This window comes from Pteropus vampyrus, unplaced genomic scaffold (genome assembly GCF_000151845.1).
Source record: "Pteropus vampyrus isolate Shadow unplaced genomic scaffold, Pvam_2.0 Scaffold198, whole genome shotgun sequence".
In the NCBI taxonomy this organism is placed as follows: Eukaryota; Metazoa; Chordata; class Mammalia; order Chiroptera; family Pteropodidae; genus Pteropus; species Pteropus vampyrus.
Genome location: NW_011888979.1, coordinates 1,722,519 through 1,739,401, shown reverse-complemented (window position 1 = coordinate 1,739,401; position 16,883 = coordinate 1,722,519). Strand labels below are relative to the sequence as shown.

At 36.2% G+C, this 16,883-nt stretch overlaps 1 protein-coding gene across 1 annotated transcript in view; it reads right to left on the bottom strand.

The window, feature by feature from the left end:
- The window catches only part of RB1 (RB transcriptional corepressor 1), a 127,359-nt gene extending 112,950 nt beyond the window's left edge, over positions 1-14,409 (bottom strand). The window contains exons 1-2 of the mRNA XM_011372034.2: positions 14,101-14,409; positions 11,248-11,374 (exon numbers count right to left, since the gene is read on the bottom strand). Of these exons, the coding sequence (XP_011370336.1) occupies positions 11,248-11,374; positions 14,101-14,228 (255 nt within the window). The 5' untranslated portion in view covers positions 14,229-14,409. The remainder of the gene's footprint in view (positions 1-11,247; positions 11,375-14,100) is intronic.
- Positions 14,410-16,883: the final 2,474 nt, after the last annotated feature.

Below are 16,883 nucleotides of genomic sequence, written 5' to 3'. Positions count from 1 at the left end.
CATACAAATGGAATTACATGGTCAAATTAACAATTCTAAGCCCTCCCTACCTCCCACTTTGGATCACACTGCCTCCTATCTCCTTCAAGACCTAGTTTATTAATTCTCCCGTCTTTCATAATTTCTCCAACAGTTTTCTTTCTAAAATCTTCTTTCCTTTTGGTCACAAATAAGCTTATACCATCTTACGAAAAAAATAATATCCCAGGACATTATCAAGCTACTGTCTTCACTACATATTCAAACCTCTCACTATTCAGACACACTCTCACCACAATCACTCTCACAGGACACATATACTGCATTCGCTGAATACATCCTCTCACTATACAAGCACTAATCTACTGTAGCTATTCCCTTAGTCCTCAAAGATCTTTTTCTACTGAATAGCCTTTTTTGTTACATCCACAAAGACTTTTTATGTAGCATCTGACACTGTTCCAGTAAAAGTTTTTTCCTTGGCTTTTAAAAAACTTCAACACTTTCACTCTCTTTTCTTTAGCTCACAAATTTTTCAGTGATTCCTAATTCCAAGGATTTTCTCTACCACATTCTCTTTTCTTCAGCGATCTCATCCACTTCCATAGCACTTCCATTATCTCTATACAGATGATTCATATATCTCATTCTGCTCTCCAGCCTGCCTCTATTGGTCTCTTGAAATCCAGACTTTATTTTCCAATGGCAATTTTAAACCTAAAATCTGTAACTGATGTGTTTTCTTGAAAATTTAGATGAGAATTATGAAAAGAGCTCAGAACAGTACCTTAAAAACTGTTAGAAGAAAAGTAATTCTTCTTACTCAACCAAAAGGATCACCAAAAAAGAAATAATAAAACATGAAGAAGAAAAACAGGCAAAGGACAAGAAAAAAACAGTACTTTCCAACAAACGTATTTTGAAAATACTAAACTTCAGAATAGTGTCAGTTGAAGGACATTTTGTTAATATGCATTGAGATCCTTGAGAGTTCAGTTTTATATCTAAGAATTTATCCAATGAAAATAATTAGACAGGCGAGTCAAGACTTAGTGTAATAGATGTTCAAAGAATTATTTATAATGACAGAAACAGTAGAAAAAGCCTAAATATCTTAAAATAAGTTATGACAGAGCTGTATCATGGAATAATATAAACCCTTAAAACATTTAAAAGATTATAAAAATATGGGAAAATACCAAAAATATGTTGAGAAAAAAACACCAGAATACAAAATTCTGTGTTTATTCCGATTTTGTGAAATATTAAAAAGGTAAGACAAAATATATCAAAATGTTAATTATTATCTCTAAGTGTAAGATTACAAATGGTTTTCATTTTCTTCATTAATCCTGTATACATTTTCTAAATTACCTACAATTATAAAATAGGAGGAAAAGTAAGTCAATAAAAAAGTACTAAATTTATATAAAGCATAACAGAGAAAAATCAGGAATACTCTAGAGAAAAATCTTTAAAATATTAAAACTTCAATTATATATGTTGCAGTTTAAGTAAAAATCTACAATCAATATTTGAAGAGGCTACCTATTTAGCTATCACTTAGTTTAGTTCACTTGAACAACCCTAAGGATGACCCCTAATTAGTGAAGACTTGCATTTGCTTTTTTACAATGCATTAACTTATAAAAGAGCTCCACCAAGTGGTAACATAAATCATCTTGGAAACATCGGAAAATTTGGCGTTAGAAAATCAGGTTACCTTACTATTCATGCTATCATGAGTTAACTAGCAAAAATTTAAATTGTAATTTTAAAAGTTAAAAATACTATTCTAGTAAATCTCTACTTTTGAAAATATTAGTCACCACCAAGATGAAAATAGGCCATAATAAATGTTCTCTATGCCAAGGTCAAAAAGATATATCCTTACACTTGATTCATGAGACCGTAATTGAGTGATTAGCAATAAGTTTAAAAGTTAAATATATTACAGGAATGTATTAGAGAAATACAGAGGATAAAAGCTGCCTACTCCTGGATTTCTTCCTCACCAATATCTTATGTAGAACAAAAGGAATAACATGCTATGTCAGACAATCCCAATCTCCCCTCAACTTGTATTAGCTGACATCAATTAGTGTTAAGGACATTCTTTAATATGATCAGAAAAATTAAAATGCAAGAATAGCACAGCCTAGAAGAGAGCTGCAAAAGCTAACTTTACTTTGTACTCATCTCATTTTTTTGATACAATATACAGAGGTAGTAAACGCTAGTTGAATCAGTCATCCAGTTACACAATGGTTTCATGGGGAAAGGGGTAACTCCACTCCCAGAAAATACGAGAATTCATATTTACCTGGTGCTCAGCCCAAGACGTAAGCACCTGGGACCCCCTCCCTTAACAAGTTCTACAGAACTCAGTGGATAGGCCTATATGAGCACTTAACTGAACTGTGATTTACCTGCTTGATCATTTATTCATATCTCAACTAGTCTGCAAGCATTTTGAAGACAGAAGAATTATATCTAATTCACTGCTGTACTGCCCCACCCCCTCCAAGAGCTTCGTACAGTGTCTAGCACTAATTTGATGTTAAATGAGTTTTTTTTTGTTTTTTAAAGACAGAATGATTTTTTTTTCTTTACAATTTTTTCTCTTAGTATACTCAGGGAAACAAGCAGCAACTGAATCATCAGTACAAAGTGTAGGTAAGACTATTGGTTCTACTATAGTTTCTTCAGATCCCACTCACACATTGATAACAAACAAGTTAACTCACACAAAGAAGTGATATTACGGATCTCATTTTTTAACAGGTGATATAACACTGATCTGGAACTTAGTTTCTGGTGAAGCTCTCTGCTTAGTTTACTGAGTCAAAGGCCCAAATATGATGCAATCAAGAAGATATAAACATACAGGAGAGAAAACTGCCATCATACTCAAACAGCCACTAAATGGGCTTTTCTGTTAAAAACCTACGAAACTGATGTCTACTCCTCTTAGAAACAAGATTGAAAAACACTGAGAGAGGTCAATTTCTATAACTCATTCAATTATATGGATAAAAGGTATCTTCCAAAGTTTGCATGTTAATTCTTTCTAACAATATCACATATACTGCTTTTAAAAATGAAACATCACTAATGAATAAATAAGTCTGCATTAGAATGAAAGAGACTCAAATTAGAAAGGAACTGAAAGAGATCATTGGTCATCGAGTCCTGTGATTTGGGAGTTTCTAGAGTTCTAAGTCATAAAATGATAATCTTTGACAAATTTTCCAATATTCAAAAAAAGTTTATAGAACCTATATGTTTACTTTCAATAAAGCCTCAGTAACTAAAATAGCAAATACTTTGTTTTTTCTAGAATTCAATGTAGCATGGTTACACAATTTGCCTTTATGTTGATAAAAGGCAGTGGCCAGCAGCTTTGTAAGCCTTAAATAAAACTAAGAAAAATGATGACTTAATAAACAAAATTTGGAAGAGTTTCTGAAACAGACCCAAGATAGGAGAAAACTATAATGGGTATTTGGTGGGTTTTGAGTGCAATATAATTCTGATTCGACGTACCTTAAAAAATACTTTGTAGAATGAGAAAATCAAGGCATATATAAAACAGGTAAATTAAAACTGGAACAAGAATAGAAATGTTTGTTAAAATAATTTATTTTGAAACTTCTCTAGATATCTAGGTCTCATATAAACTTGCTTATCTGTGTATAGCTGAATACCAGAAAGAAATGACTACCAATCTGAACATCAACAATTATGACTATCAGGCCTCTAAAATTATTATACACATAATGATGCAACAAACTCCAAGTAGGATAAACTTAAAGAGTGTCAAACCAAGATACATTATAATCAAACCATCAAAAGACAAAGGGAGAATTTTGAAAGCACCAACAAAGAAGCAAGTCATCACATACAAGGGATCTTCAATAAGGTTACCAGCAGATTTCCCATTAGAAACTCTGAAAGCCAGAGAGCAGTGGGTTGATATATTCAAAGTGCTAAAAGAAAAAAACCGTCAGCCAAGATTGCTATATCCAGCAAAACTGTCCTTCAAAAGTGAGGAAGAAATTAAGATGTTTTCAGATAAACAGAAGTTGAGGGAGTTCTTACTAGACATGCCCTGTGAGCAATGCTAAAGGGAATCTTACAAGTTGAAATGAAAGGACATAAGAGTAATTCAAAGTCATACGAAGAATTAAAGATCTCAGCAAAAGCAAATACATGAGCAATTATAAAAGTTATTCTTATTGTACTAATGGTATATAACTCTACTTTTTGTTTTCTGCATAGTTTAAGAGACTAATGCATTAAAAAATATTAATCTATGTGTTTGGACTCACAATGTTTAAAGATGTAATTTTGTGACATTGACAACTAGAAGGGGTAGGGACAGAACTGTTGAAGAAGCACAGTTTTTTATGCTATTGAAGTTAAACTGGAATAAATTGAAATTAGATTTGTTATAACTTTAGGATGTTAAATGTGATCCCATAGTAACTACAAAGAAAATAGCTAAAGAATATACATCAAAGGAAATAAGAAAGAAATGTAAATACTGAACTACAAAAAGCCAAGTAAACACAAAAGAATTACTGAAAACAGAAAATCTAAAAGAAAAATCAATGTAGCCAAAAGCTGGTTCTTCAAAAAAAGCAATAAAATCAAAAGCCTTATAGTCAGATCAAGTAAAAAAAGAGAAAGAGAAAACAAATTACTCAAATCAGAAATGAAAGAAAAATATCACTACAGATCTCATGAAAATTAAAAGGATACTAAAGAAATTCTATGAACAATTCTGAGCCCACACATTTGAAAACCTAGATGAAATGGACCAATTCCTTTAAAGACACAATCTGCCAAAACTCACACAAGAAATAGATAATCTTACCAGAGGGTGGGAGGGAGGGAGTAAGAGGGAGGTAGATGGGGTAAAAGAGGTCAAAGAAGTGGTGACATTAAAGAATTAAAAATAAATAAATTTAATTAAAAAAAAACAAATAGATAATCTGAATAGATTGATAATCTATTAAAGAAATTGAACCAATAAGTAATAACCATTCGAAACAGAAAGCACCAGACACAGATAGATTCACTGGTGAATTCTAACAAATATGAAATTATACCAATTCTCAGTACTCTTTTTCAGAAGACAGAAGCAAAGGAAATAATTCCAAACTCATTCTATGAGGCAAGAATTACCATAATACCAAACCCGGACAGACATTACAAAGCTGAGGGGGGGGACAGGGGGACTACAGACTAATATCTATCATGAATATAGATACAAGAATCCTAAACAAAGTATTAGCAAATTGAATCCAACAATGTATAAAATGAATTATATACCAGGATCAAGTAGGAAAGTGGGATTTATTCTAGGTATGCAACATTTTAAATCAGTAAATGTGATCTATTACTCCAACGGATTGAAGAAAAATGATCATTATCAATAGAAGCAGGAAAAGCACTTGACAAAATCCAACACCATTCATGAAAAAACTCTCAGCAAACTATAAAGAGGAAGAAGTTCCTCAATTTGATAAATATCTACAAACAACCTACAGCTAGCGTCATACCTAAGAAACTACAAGCTTTCCCATTAAAGATCAGGAATAGTCAAGGATGTTGCCTCTCATCTCTCCTTTTTAACAAATACTAGAAAGACAAGAAAAGATACAAGAAAAAATACTAGAAAGACTAAGACAAGAAAAGTGAATAAAAGGTGTACAGATTGGGAAATAAGAAATAAAACACTTTGTTTGCAAATGATATGATTGTTCATTTAGAAAATGAAAGAATCAACAAAAGAACTCCTGGAACTGATAAGTGATTATAATGAAGTTGCAAGATACAAGACAAGTATACGTAAGTCAATAGCTTTCCAACATATCAACAGCGAACAAGTGGAATTTGAAATTTAAAACATACCGTTCATATTAACACCCCAAAAATGAAATATTTATACATAATTCTAAGACTCAATAATGCCAAAATATCTTCCCAACTTGATCCATAGATTTAACTCAATCTCAATCAAAATCCCAGTAAGTTATCTCGTAAATATTGACACACTGATTCTAAAGTTTATATAGAGAGGAAAAAGATGTCAAATAGTCAACTTAATATCAAAGAAGAACAAAGTTGAAGCACTGACAGACACTACCCAACTTCACAAATTACTATAAAGCTACCGTAATTAATACAGTGTGATATCAGTGAAAGACTAACAAACAGATCAATGGAACAGATAAAGAGCCCCAAAATAGACCTACATAAATAGTCAAGTGATCTTTGACAAAACAGCAAAGGCAACACAATGTAGAAAAGATACATATTCAACAAATAGTACTACAACAACTAGATATCAACGTGCAAAAAAATTAATCTAGACACAAACCTGATACTCTTTACAAAAATTAACAGAAAATGGATCATAGAATTAAATGTAAAATACAAAACTATAAAATATCTAAAAGATAACATAGAAGAAAATCTAGTAGACCTTGGGTTTGGCAATGACTTATTTTTTTCACTGAGATATAACTGAATAACATTATATTAGTACAGGTGTACAACATGATTCAATATTTGTATATATTGTGAAATGATCCCCACAATTAGTCTAGTTAATATCCATTACCATACAGTTACAAATTTTTTTATTGTAATGAGAATTTTTAGGATCTACTTTCTTAAGCAACTTTCGAATATACAATACAGTATTATTGATAGTCACCATGTCGCATTATTTATTTATTTAATAAGTCATCGCATGACTTATTTATAACTGGAAGTTTATACCTTTTGACCATCTTCACCCTTTTTGCCTATCCTCCACCCCATCTCTGACAACCACTAATCTGTTCTCTGTATCTCTGAGTTCAGTTTGGAGGGTTTTTTTTTTTTTTTTTGATTCCACATATCAGTGAGATCATACAGTATATGTTTCTATGACCATTTTATTTCACTTAGCAATGCTCCCAAGGTCTATTTATGCTGTCGCAAATGTTAAGATTTCTTTCCTTTTTATGGCTAAATAATATTCCTGTGTATGCGTGTGTGCATGCGTGTGTGACCTTTATAAGTTTATTAAGAAACCTCTTTATATTTCTGTAATATAACTTAAATGGAATGCCTAGAATTACTCCAATTCCAAACTATCTTTTTCCATTATCTTTCTAAATATAATGACCCAATTGCACAAAAATGAATGCCTCTATCAAAGGGAATATATTTGAAACCTCTTGAATGTATATTCAAGAGGTCTGAAATATAAGCACACACAAAACCTAAGAGGTTGACATTCAGACATGTTTTTTGCTTTAAAGATGAGCAAAGTGAGTCTTAGAGAATTAACTAATTTGCCTAAAAATCATATAGCTACAATATAACTAAATCAAAGTTTTCTGCCTTGACGTTCAAGGCCTTTTCCATTCTACCATGCTGCCATCCAAGATGCAGAAAGAAAACCAAAATTCTAACAACTGATTAACAGTAAGTCACAATATGAACAGCACTTCTGGCCAATTTCTTAATGGAAAGTCCCTTATTCACATGCTATAAACAACACAAACACAATCGAATCTTATGGCAACAATCACTTATTAAACATTTATATAAGAAGGAGAAAACACTTTTCTAAACAAAATACCACAAAACTTTCCTTAAAAGGATTAATATATGCTTCCATGTATAAACAACTTTTCTGACTCCTGAGAACTTAAAAATATGAATTGTAGCAAAAGTACCACATCAAAATCTTTACACATGCATTTAAAACTTCAACCATTTTAACTGATCTTTAAGTCCTCCTAAAAAACTGTATTAACATAAAATTTTCTGGGGGTAGTTCTTAAATCAAATTATTCTGTTTGCATGACCTAATAGAGGTACTTTGTTTACACTAATAAGTACTTTATATGCACAAATTTATTTAATCCACACAATAACTTCGAGATAAAGAAATTATTGTTTGTCCCTTTTACAAAAAGGAAAATTGAGGTTTAGAGATTTTAGGTAACTTGTTCAAGATCATGGAGCTAGTAAATGGTAATCTGAGACTTGAGTCAGTCCAGTCTGACGACAAATCCTTGCTCTTAACTCATCCTTTATTCCAATAAACATCATCTACTTTCAGTTGCCAAAAAGAGTTCCCTGTGTTACCACATTCCTCTTGTTTCAAAGAAGATAGCCAACTGCAACTAAAATAGCTGCTTTGAAATCAGGTTCATTTTGTCATTACATTGGCTTCTCAGCACACTATCACACTCTCCCTTAGAAATTATTGTATAAACAGAGGTTAAATCCTCAGGCCAACCCTCATAAATTTAACTATCACTTAATATTTCTACATAAAAATCTGGTGAATTACATAAGACAATATAACATCATCCTCTGTCATATCCCCAAAAAGGTACACAAAATCCCAAAGGTAACGTGAAATTCCTTTCTTGTCTTCCTCCAGTACACAACCAGGAATGATTTCACATGTTTTAGTCTCCATCATGAGCTCTGCCAGAAAATGAGATCTAAAATGTGCCAACTTCCATGAAAAGCAGGGCAAAGCCAGGAGAAGAAAAGTGTAGAGTAAGAAAATAGTAACATTTATTCGTACATGTATTCAAGTCTGAAGCCCACAAGGGCCTCCACGATTAAAACCATTACTGCTATACGGTTCAGTACAAAAAAGTTTTATGTGAACTAAACAGAAATCTAACTACCATGGTGTACCACTTGCAAAAAGATTTGGAACATAGGCCACTTATAAATTCAAGACTACCTATATTCACTAATTCTCTCTATAATCAGGTACCCCTTCCTAACTTCCTGAAAACTGAAAGCCTAGTTTTTATGGAAGAGAGAAAAGTGAAAGAGCCGACTCCCTTTATTGCATATGTATAAAAACAGCTTTGTACATGAAGTATACAAATCAATGTTTATATATTAGATGCTCTGGGATGATAATACCAAAGTCATTCTTCCTAGATACTTCAGTATTCCTCCTTTTTTAGTAAGAAGTTCTAGAACATGTTCAGATCTTCGGAATTATGGGCCTCATTTTCTCTTTTTTATTACCAGATGCTACGGACTGAATACTTGTATCTTCCCCACATTCAAATGCTGAAACCTAATGCCATAGTGAAGCTATTAGGGGATCGGGTCATGAAGGCAGGACCCTCATGAATGGGATTAGTGCACTTATAAAAGAGGCAAGAGAAGCTCCTACCCTTTCTGCCATGTGAGGCCAGTGACAAGGCACCATCTATGAGTCAAAAAGCAGGCTCTCACCAGACACAAAATCTGCCAGAACCATGACCTTGGACTTCCCAGCCTCCAGAACTGTGAGAAATAAATTTCTTTTATTTATAAGCTACGCAGTCTACGTTATTTTTTTATGGCAGACAAAATAGAATGATACCACAGATTTTTTTTAAATGGTTTTAAATATTTATTTTTATGGGATGTATATAAACATATTTTGCTTTGTTGATCTAATCGTTAAAAAGAGACAGATGTACTCCAATTCAGTGCTGATGAGAAATTAAATTTAATAAAAGTGATTGTCTGGAGTGCAATTTAGCAATAATTACCAAGACTTCATATCTTTTGACTCAGTAATTCAATTTCTGAGACTTTATTCTAATAATTGGAGATTCATTCATTTAACAAATTATCAAGGACTTATTTTGTGCCAGGCATTATTCTTATGAATAAGGATATTTATCTCATTATTTTATAGAGCAAAAAATTGGGAAAAAAATAAACGTCTAATAATAGTAGAGAGGAGGCAAGAGAACTAAAATGTTAAATCAAGCTAGATTGAGACTGCAATATGCTGATCAGCCCTTTGGCCAGAACAGGAGGAAACCTGCAGAACAAGGTAAGATTTCTGCTGGGATTGTTAACATACCATTTACCCATACCATCAAGGGAAAACAGGTAAACAGTCTTTAAGTTGTGCCCTACACAGAACAAAATCATTCATTCCTTATGGCTAAAACCATGGGGAACTGATGAATCAAAGGCTGAGAACTGCCAGCGGGCCTTTCGCACTACATATTCTTGCCTTTTCATGCTACATTCTCTTATCCTTTCTCACTGTATGCTCATACTATCAAAGGAAAATGGGTAAACGAAGTCTTTAAACTGTAATTCAAAGAAACTAAAGAATGATATATAAATTCCCTGGGGGTCTCTCTATGTCTTTTTCTCAGTTCCTCTCAGTGTTTTTTCCTCTGTTCCTCTCACCTTCTCCGTCTCTATTGTCTCTGTTCCTGATTCTCTCTCAGGCACTCTGCCTCTGAGAGATCACTCTGTCTTCGGAGCATTACTCCTACTTTAATAAACTTTCCTTTGAATTCTTACTTGCACTCAGCCAAAAATCTCTCTCTCAGATGCAGGGCTGAGCTTCCCGCCACTCAGGGAAATTTGCCCTGTCCTGAATCAACAGTAAGCGTTAATAAATTAATATACACCTAATGGATGAAATAGTACACCACCAAAGGATACTACATTATTAAATATCAAAAAAAAATTTTAATAACAAGAAAATACTCAAGATATGTTAAGAAAAATATTTTAAATTAAGATGCACTATATGTAACTACATATAACTATATATAAGTATATGTCTGATTCCAAATCTGTGATTTAGATCTTATTAGCCAGGGACCTTGGTCAAGTTACTTAACCTCACTCTACTTCAGTGTCTTCACCTATAAAATGAAGATTTTACATAATACATGTAAAATATTTTATATTTCACATCTCAATGGATTGTTAAATGACCAATTTGCAAAGTGCTTACTATGTCCCCCAGTACATATAAAGCCTAGTAATTATTTGCAAGTGTTATTATTATAAACACACATATATGCAAAGAAAAAAATAGAAGAAACATATCAAAATATTATCAAAGATCTTGAATTCTAACAAAACAAATTCGAAGACTTTGTTGGGAATCTGAACACTCACTGCATATCAGAAGGTATTAAAATTTATTTTATAAGGCATGGCTTTGTTTTTTAAAAAATTCTTTATATCACAGTGAAATATTTATAAATAAAATACATTTAAGATTGGCTTTAAAATACTTCAGTAGTGGGCTTATGTGGGGGGAAATATTTTTTAATGTTACTGGAGGTAAATTACTTCTGGGTAATAGAATTACTACTAGCTTTTCTTTATATTTTTCTATTTTCCAAATTTTCTTAAGTGATCCAAAATTATTTTTTAAATGAGAAAAATGTGTTTAAAAAATTTTAGAAAAGTCCTTACCAATACTCCATCCACAGATGAAACTTTCTCCCAAGTTAACCAAGCTCTTTCTCTGACATGATCTGGTATCTTTAATTTCTGACATAACGCAGTAAAATCAGGTTCTTCAGTTTCTTCAAACTCAAGCCTACCAAATAAAAATATACATATAATAGGCACATACTTACAAACTAAAATAATCAAGCAAACATTTGTTTCAATGGTTTGTATATAATGGCACTATTCTGAAAGACAGAACCACTAAATACTTTAAGGATCTTATTTATCTTTGAAAAAAAAAATTACTTAGAATTTAAACATGTTTTGTTTTGTTTTGTTTTTATAGTCTTTCTACAATAAGGATACCACAAGGATACCACACAGTGAAAAATGCTTGCTGGCCTGGTGAAACACATACCCTTCAGAGCAGCAAAATAGCTTTGTGAAGGAAAGTAAGTACAATAGCTAAAGCTGTTTGGGAAAATTGAGATAACAATAATAGCAAGAAGAGGAAAGCCCATTATTACAGAATCGATTCACTATCAGTGACTTTGCTAAAATACAGTCTATACTTATCAATGTTTCATAGAATCTCTTTACCTACTAGCATTTCTTACATGATAATTAACTTGACATAAATTATTCCTATGTTTATTTCAGTCTTTTCTCTTAGCTCTTCCTTAACCAAGACAGGCAGTTAATAAATTCTTGTTGGCTAATTCTTTTTCATTCGTTCGATGTCTACTTGACATCTAATAATAAAATTATGTGGAATAGCTAATAATTTTGTATATTAATAGTATGTATAATACTTTGTTTTACAGATAAGTACCAAATCAGAGAAGTTAAAGCATTCACCTGAGATCACAGCCAGTAAATGGGAAACCCTGATATAAACCCACAGTCTAACTTCATAATCCATGCCCTTGACCACTATTCCAGACTGCCAACTCTCTATAATTAATTTTTAGTTATCTCAATAATGAAGGTGGCATGCTGTTATCAGTGAGAGTTTCCCTTCCAACTAATCATTTAGGCCAGAGATAACACAACAGAAACACGATCTCAACCTTCAAGGTAGAAATGGACTCTGTCACTGGAAGTGACATTGAACTAGGCCCTAAATAATTTTCTTGGCTTTGGATCTCCAGGCAGTGTTTCTGTTCTTGGTTAGCAGTTATCTACAGAGTTCAATTGCCCATGGTAATCTACAGAGTTCGATTGTCCCATATCTTTTGTGGGTATAGGTAATCAAGAACAGACTATCTTGTATGGTTTTGACTTACAGGAAGAGAACTGATGATAGTTTCTTCATTTAAAGATGAAAAAAAAAAAAAAAGTCCCAGGTGACAGCCAGAACTTCAATATTTCTGATTATCCTACAATCATCAAGATCGCTTCCAAAGTTCTGGGGATAACATGGAACGCTTTACTAGAGTAGACTCTACTGCTCTTTCCAAAGGGAAACTTTCAAATATTGGAAACATCAGAGTTTAATCAGAAGCTAAAGTAATGGTTTCTCCCAGAACAACCCCAGACTTTTTTTTTTTTTTTTTAGTGGTATGATTTTTAATTGACCTATAAGACAATCTTTTTAAATATACGAATTTTTAATAGCCTTTCATAGGCCATTTCCAAAAGCCCATTCCAATCTTTTACAGTTTGTCCTGAATTCTGTCAGTGTCTGGGGAGGTGAAAGAAACAAGACTTGGCAATGGAGGGAGGGAGTGTTGAGGGACAGAAAGGAATCCCATTCCCCTGCACTGAATATGTAGTCTCAAATTAGGGCCAGTGCTGACTATAATGACAATTACACTCTTTCGATCTTAGCTTCTCAATCATATAGCACCACAATCAAGAAAAATAAGATGTTGCAATACAATACATATCTCCCTGTCAAGTTCTACTCCATTATCATAGCCTTTCTTAAATTCCATTTCTGGTTTTAAAAAAAAAGTTTCATGTGAGCACATGAACACTTATTTTGTACCCAAACAAAAAAAAAGGTGGGGCGGGGAGGGCAGGGGAAGGAAACACCCTTGCTGGCTCAACCCCAAAAGGCAAAAAGGAAGAAATAATTAGACATCCTGAAGCAGGTTAACATGCAAGAGTTTCATGCAACAAGAAAAGTTTAGAAACTTTTAAGCACTTAGGCTAAACGTCTCACAAAACTTTTGTTCATACACCAGTTCCTCTAGTTATGTTCCACAAGTCACTATCATGGCTGTGTAACCCCAAGACCTCAAAGCACTGTTGTCAGAGAACCTTACAAAGCATTTCAGCGGCGCACCCTGGGGGCAACTGACACCCAGGAGCCTGAACTTCACGTCCAATGGCGTCTCTGCAGCAGCGCCCAAGGCCTTTCTGGTTGGCGTTTCCCAGAACTAAGCCTCAGATGCAGTTTTGCACGCCCTGAGGAAAACACTTCCAACTGTTGCATCCCAAGAGACCAAAACAGAAAGTCAAACGGCCACCTGCGTACTACAAATCTCAACAGGAGAAAATCTTTCTACCAAACATGTTTTTTTTTTTTCCCCCTCCAGTTTGCTGGGACCTCGAAATTACCCGCCGCCTGCGAGCCTCCAGTCCCGCGGCACCTGTCACTTCGCTCAGGGACTCGAGCCCCACCCGCCCGACACCTGTCAAGCTGGAGCCGAGACCCCTCCCGGCTGCCTTCCCCTCGCTCCCGAACCCAGGCCCGTCACCCTCCTCCAGGCGCTCCGCGTCTGTGGGGGACAAGGAGGGACCCTCATCCCGCCGGGACCTGGCCCCCAGCGGAGACGCGCCCCGGCCAGACGCGACGGCGCCCGCCGCGACGCATCCTCTGGGCGTCTTTCCCGTGTGCCGGCCGCCGCAGCGGCTCTGCTCGCTTACCTGGCCAGAGGCAGGTCCTCGGGGCCACTGTCCTGTTCGGGGTCTTCCTCAGTAGGGGGTGGCGGCGGCGGTGCCGGGGGTGCGGCGGCGGAGGCGGTGGCTACTCTCCGGGGGGCTTTGGGCGGCATGACGCCTTGCCCGAGCAGGAGCCGACGAGCGGTGAGGAGGGCCGGGTAGGGAGGACTCGCGCACGTCGGGGCACACCCCCGTCTTCTCCCGACTCCCGTTACAAAAATAATTTGAACGTCCCCTGAGAAAAACCCGACAAGCCCTCCCCCGCCCGGCAACCAAGCACCGCGTCCAACCGCGGGAAAACGTCACTTCCGCCTGCGGCGTCACGTCCGCGAAGCTCCCGGGCCCGCCGGCGTCGGGAGGGAACTGGGGCGCCGGGTGGTGCGCTGGGTGGGGGCGCGAGGCCGGGCGGGCCCGGCGGGCTGGGCGGGGAGCCCGGGCCTGAGTCCAGGCGCCTTCCTGAGGCCGCCACCGCGGCCGCCTGAACCTGTCTCTACCCGGCACTCCCCATTCCAGGCACGGGTGCTGGTAACGGTGCAGTGACTGTCTGGGGGGTGAGATTGGGCCCCATCTCCATCTGTGGGTGGATCAGGGGGTGCAGCTGAGGCTCCGCCGGGACTATCAGGCGAGTGCACCCTCGGCGGGCACTCCCCTCCCCTCCGTGGGCGGCACCCTCCCTCTCCACTACACTCCTCCCACCCAATCCGTTAAGGAAAGTTAGCCAAAACAAAAATAAATATTGATGGAACCCCCTAATAGGGGCCGAACTCTGCCAATCACTAGGCGATACAGATTGTAGGACAATTATTGGGCCTTTTAGGTATCACTGGTTAAGGGGAGAGAGGAAGACTGTGGGTAAATAACAGATTAAAGTGTGATAAATGTTTTAATAATGGTATAAAAACGAGCATCTTCAGAGGAGCAGTGGCTATTAAGTAGAATTTACTAGGGATATGTGACATTTGAGGAAGGCTTATAATGAGTAAAAATTAAATGGAATAAGCATTGATAAGAAAGACACTTTAAAATAGAGTTAGTGAGCTATTAGAGAAGTGGGGCTTATGCACTTCTTGTGCTTCATTTCTTGGAGCTGCTATTACTTTGCCAAACTTGCTAAACTCAGTTCAAGGCCCAGCCATAAACATCTAGGAAGAGTAACTGCTACATGGACATAAATGAACTTTACTTCGTCGGTTTTTTTCGTCCCCCTCATTTGCATATAGGAACTAACCAATCCCCGTAAGTACCCAACAATCCTTCATTTGCATGAAAGAATTACATTTTGTTATTTCTGCCTTTATAAACACTGCCTTTCTTTGTTCTCTACAAAACACAGTTTGTGTGTTGCTACCTGATTCTGGGTTTCTCAGATTCTAATTCTTTTTTAAGACCCCTAAATAAACTTAATTTGCTTTACAGCCTCAAATCTTTATTGGTTAACATTACATACCACGGATTATGCTGGCCATTTTACATAATTATCTTTATACTCAGAAACAATTTTTTTAAGTGAGTAACAGTTGATATTATTCCACTTTCCAGATGGTGAAACAGGCCCAGAGAAGTTAATTTGCCCAATGTTCCAGAGCTAATAGGTGGCAGAGGATTTTAACCCAGGTTTATTTGACTCTTCCTATCCATTACATGTGTTATTAAAGAAAACACCCAGAAGAGAGAAGCAGCATGTGCAAAGCCAGAAAGACATCAGAGAACAGCTTGCTGGAACTACCACCATGAAACATTGTCTTAGAAACTGTCTCTTCTGTCACTCGATATTTACTTATAATAATAGATTGTCTAGTCTGAGTACGTGTTCTTTCTTTGGCAGATGCTGTGGATTGATTGCCTCATCAGAACTTCCCAACTGAGGTGCTGTGAATAATATACAGCTGTGCTCTGATGTGAATCCCATTATCCTTGGAACTGCTGAGCAAGACTGAGGCAACAGGAGCCTTCAGGCAAGTCATGGCTGCAAGCTTCTTGAGTTGATCCCAGTGAGTGGTACAGTGGATAACCATTTTCTATGTAAACCATGACAGGTGCCAGGCTCTCAAAAGGGTTGGCAATCATTGGGCTACTCAGTAGTCCAGGTGTATTTGTAAGCCAGCTATATCTGCTTAAATTCAGAAACCCTCTCTTGGGGGCCAAAAGTTTATCAGAAGATAGGATCCATATGCAGTCCCAGCTAGAGAGAGCAAATACCATCAAAGGGGTAATCCTATTCACCATACCCAGGATTAATGGAGGCGGGAGCTCACAATGCAGTTTTGGTTGTTATAAGATCAAAGGTAGTCTGCTGGGAACCTGCTAAAATGAGATACAAAGATGACACAGTTCTTCTATTCCTTAACTATTATAAGGATATAACCCTCACAATTGCTGCAGCCATTGGGACCTAAGATAAGCTGACTTGATAAAGCAGAAATGTTAAGGATGGTACAGTAAGAATATCAAAAAAATATGAGTCTTCAGTGACATAACTGAGCCTCTAATTTAACCAGACTGTATCATAATACATTCAGCTCCTTCAGGATGGAGACCAAATTATCGCTGTAGCCTTAGTACCTAGCACAGTGTTTGACATACAATAAATGTTTGTATGCTGAAAGTGAGGAGGGTAGGAGAGCACAGGAAAGTTCTGGGAACTAAAGTAAACTCTCTTCATATGTAGGTATGACTTGCTTTATTAAACTCAGTTTATCAATATCTGGATTTACTACAATTATTATAAATCAAGGAGAGATTTCTCAGTTACAAAAGGGTGTGTGTGT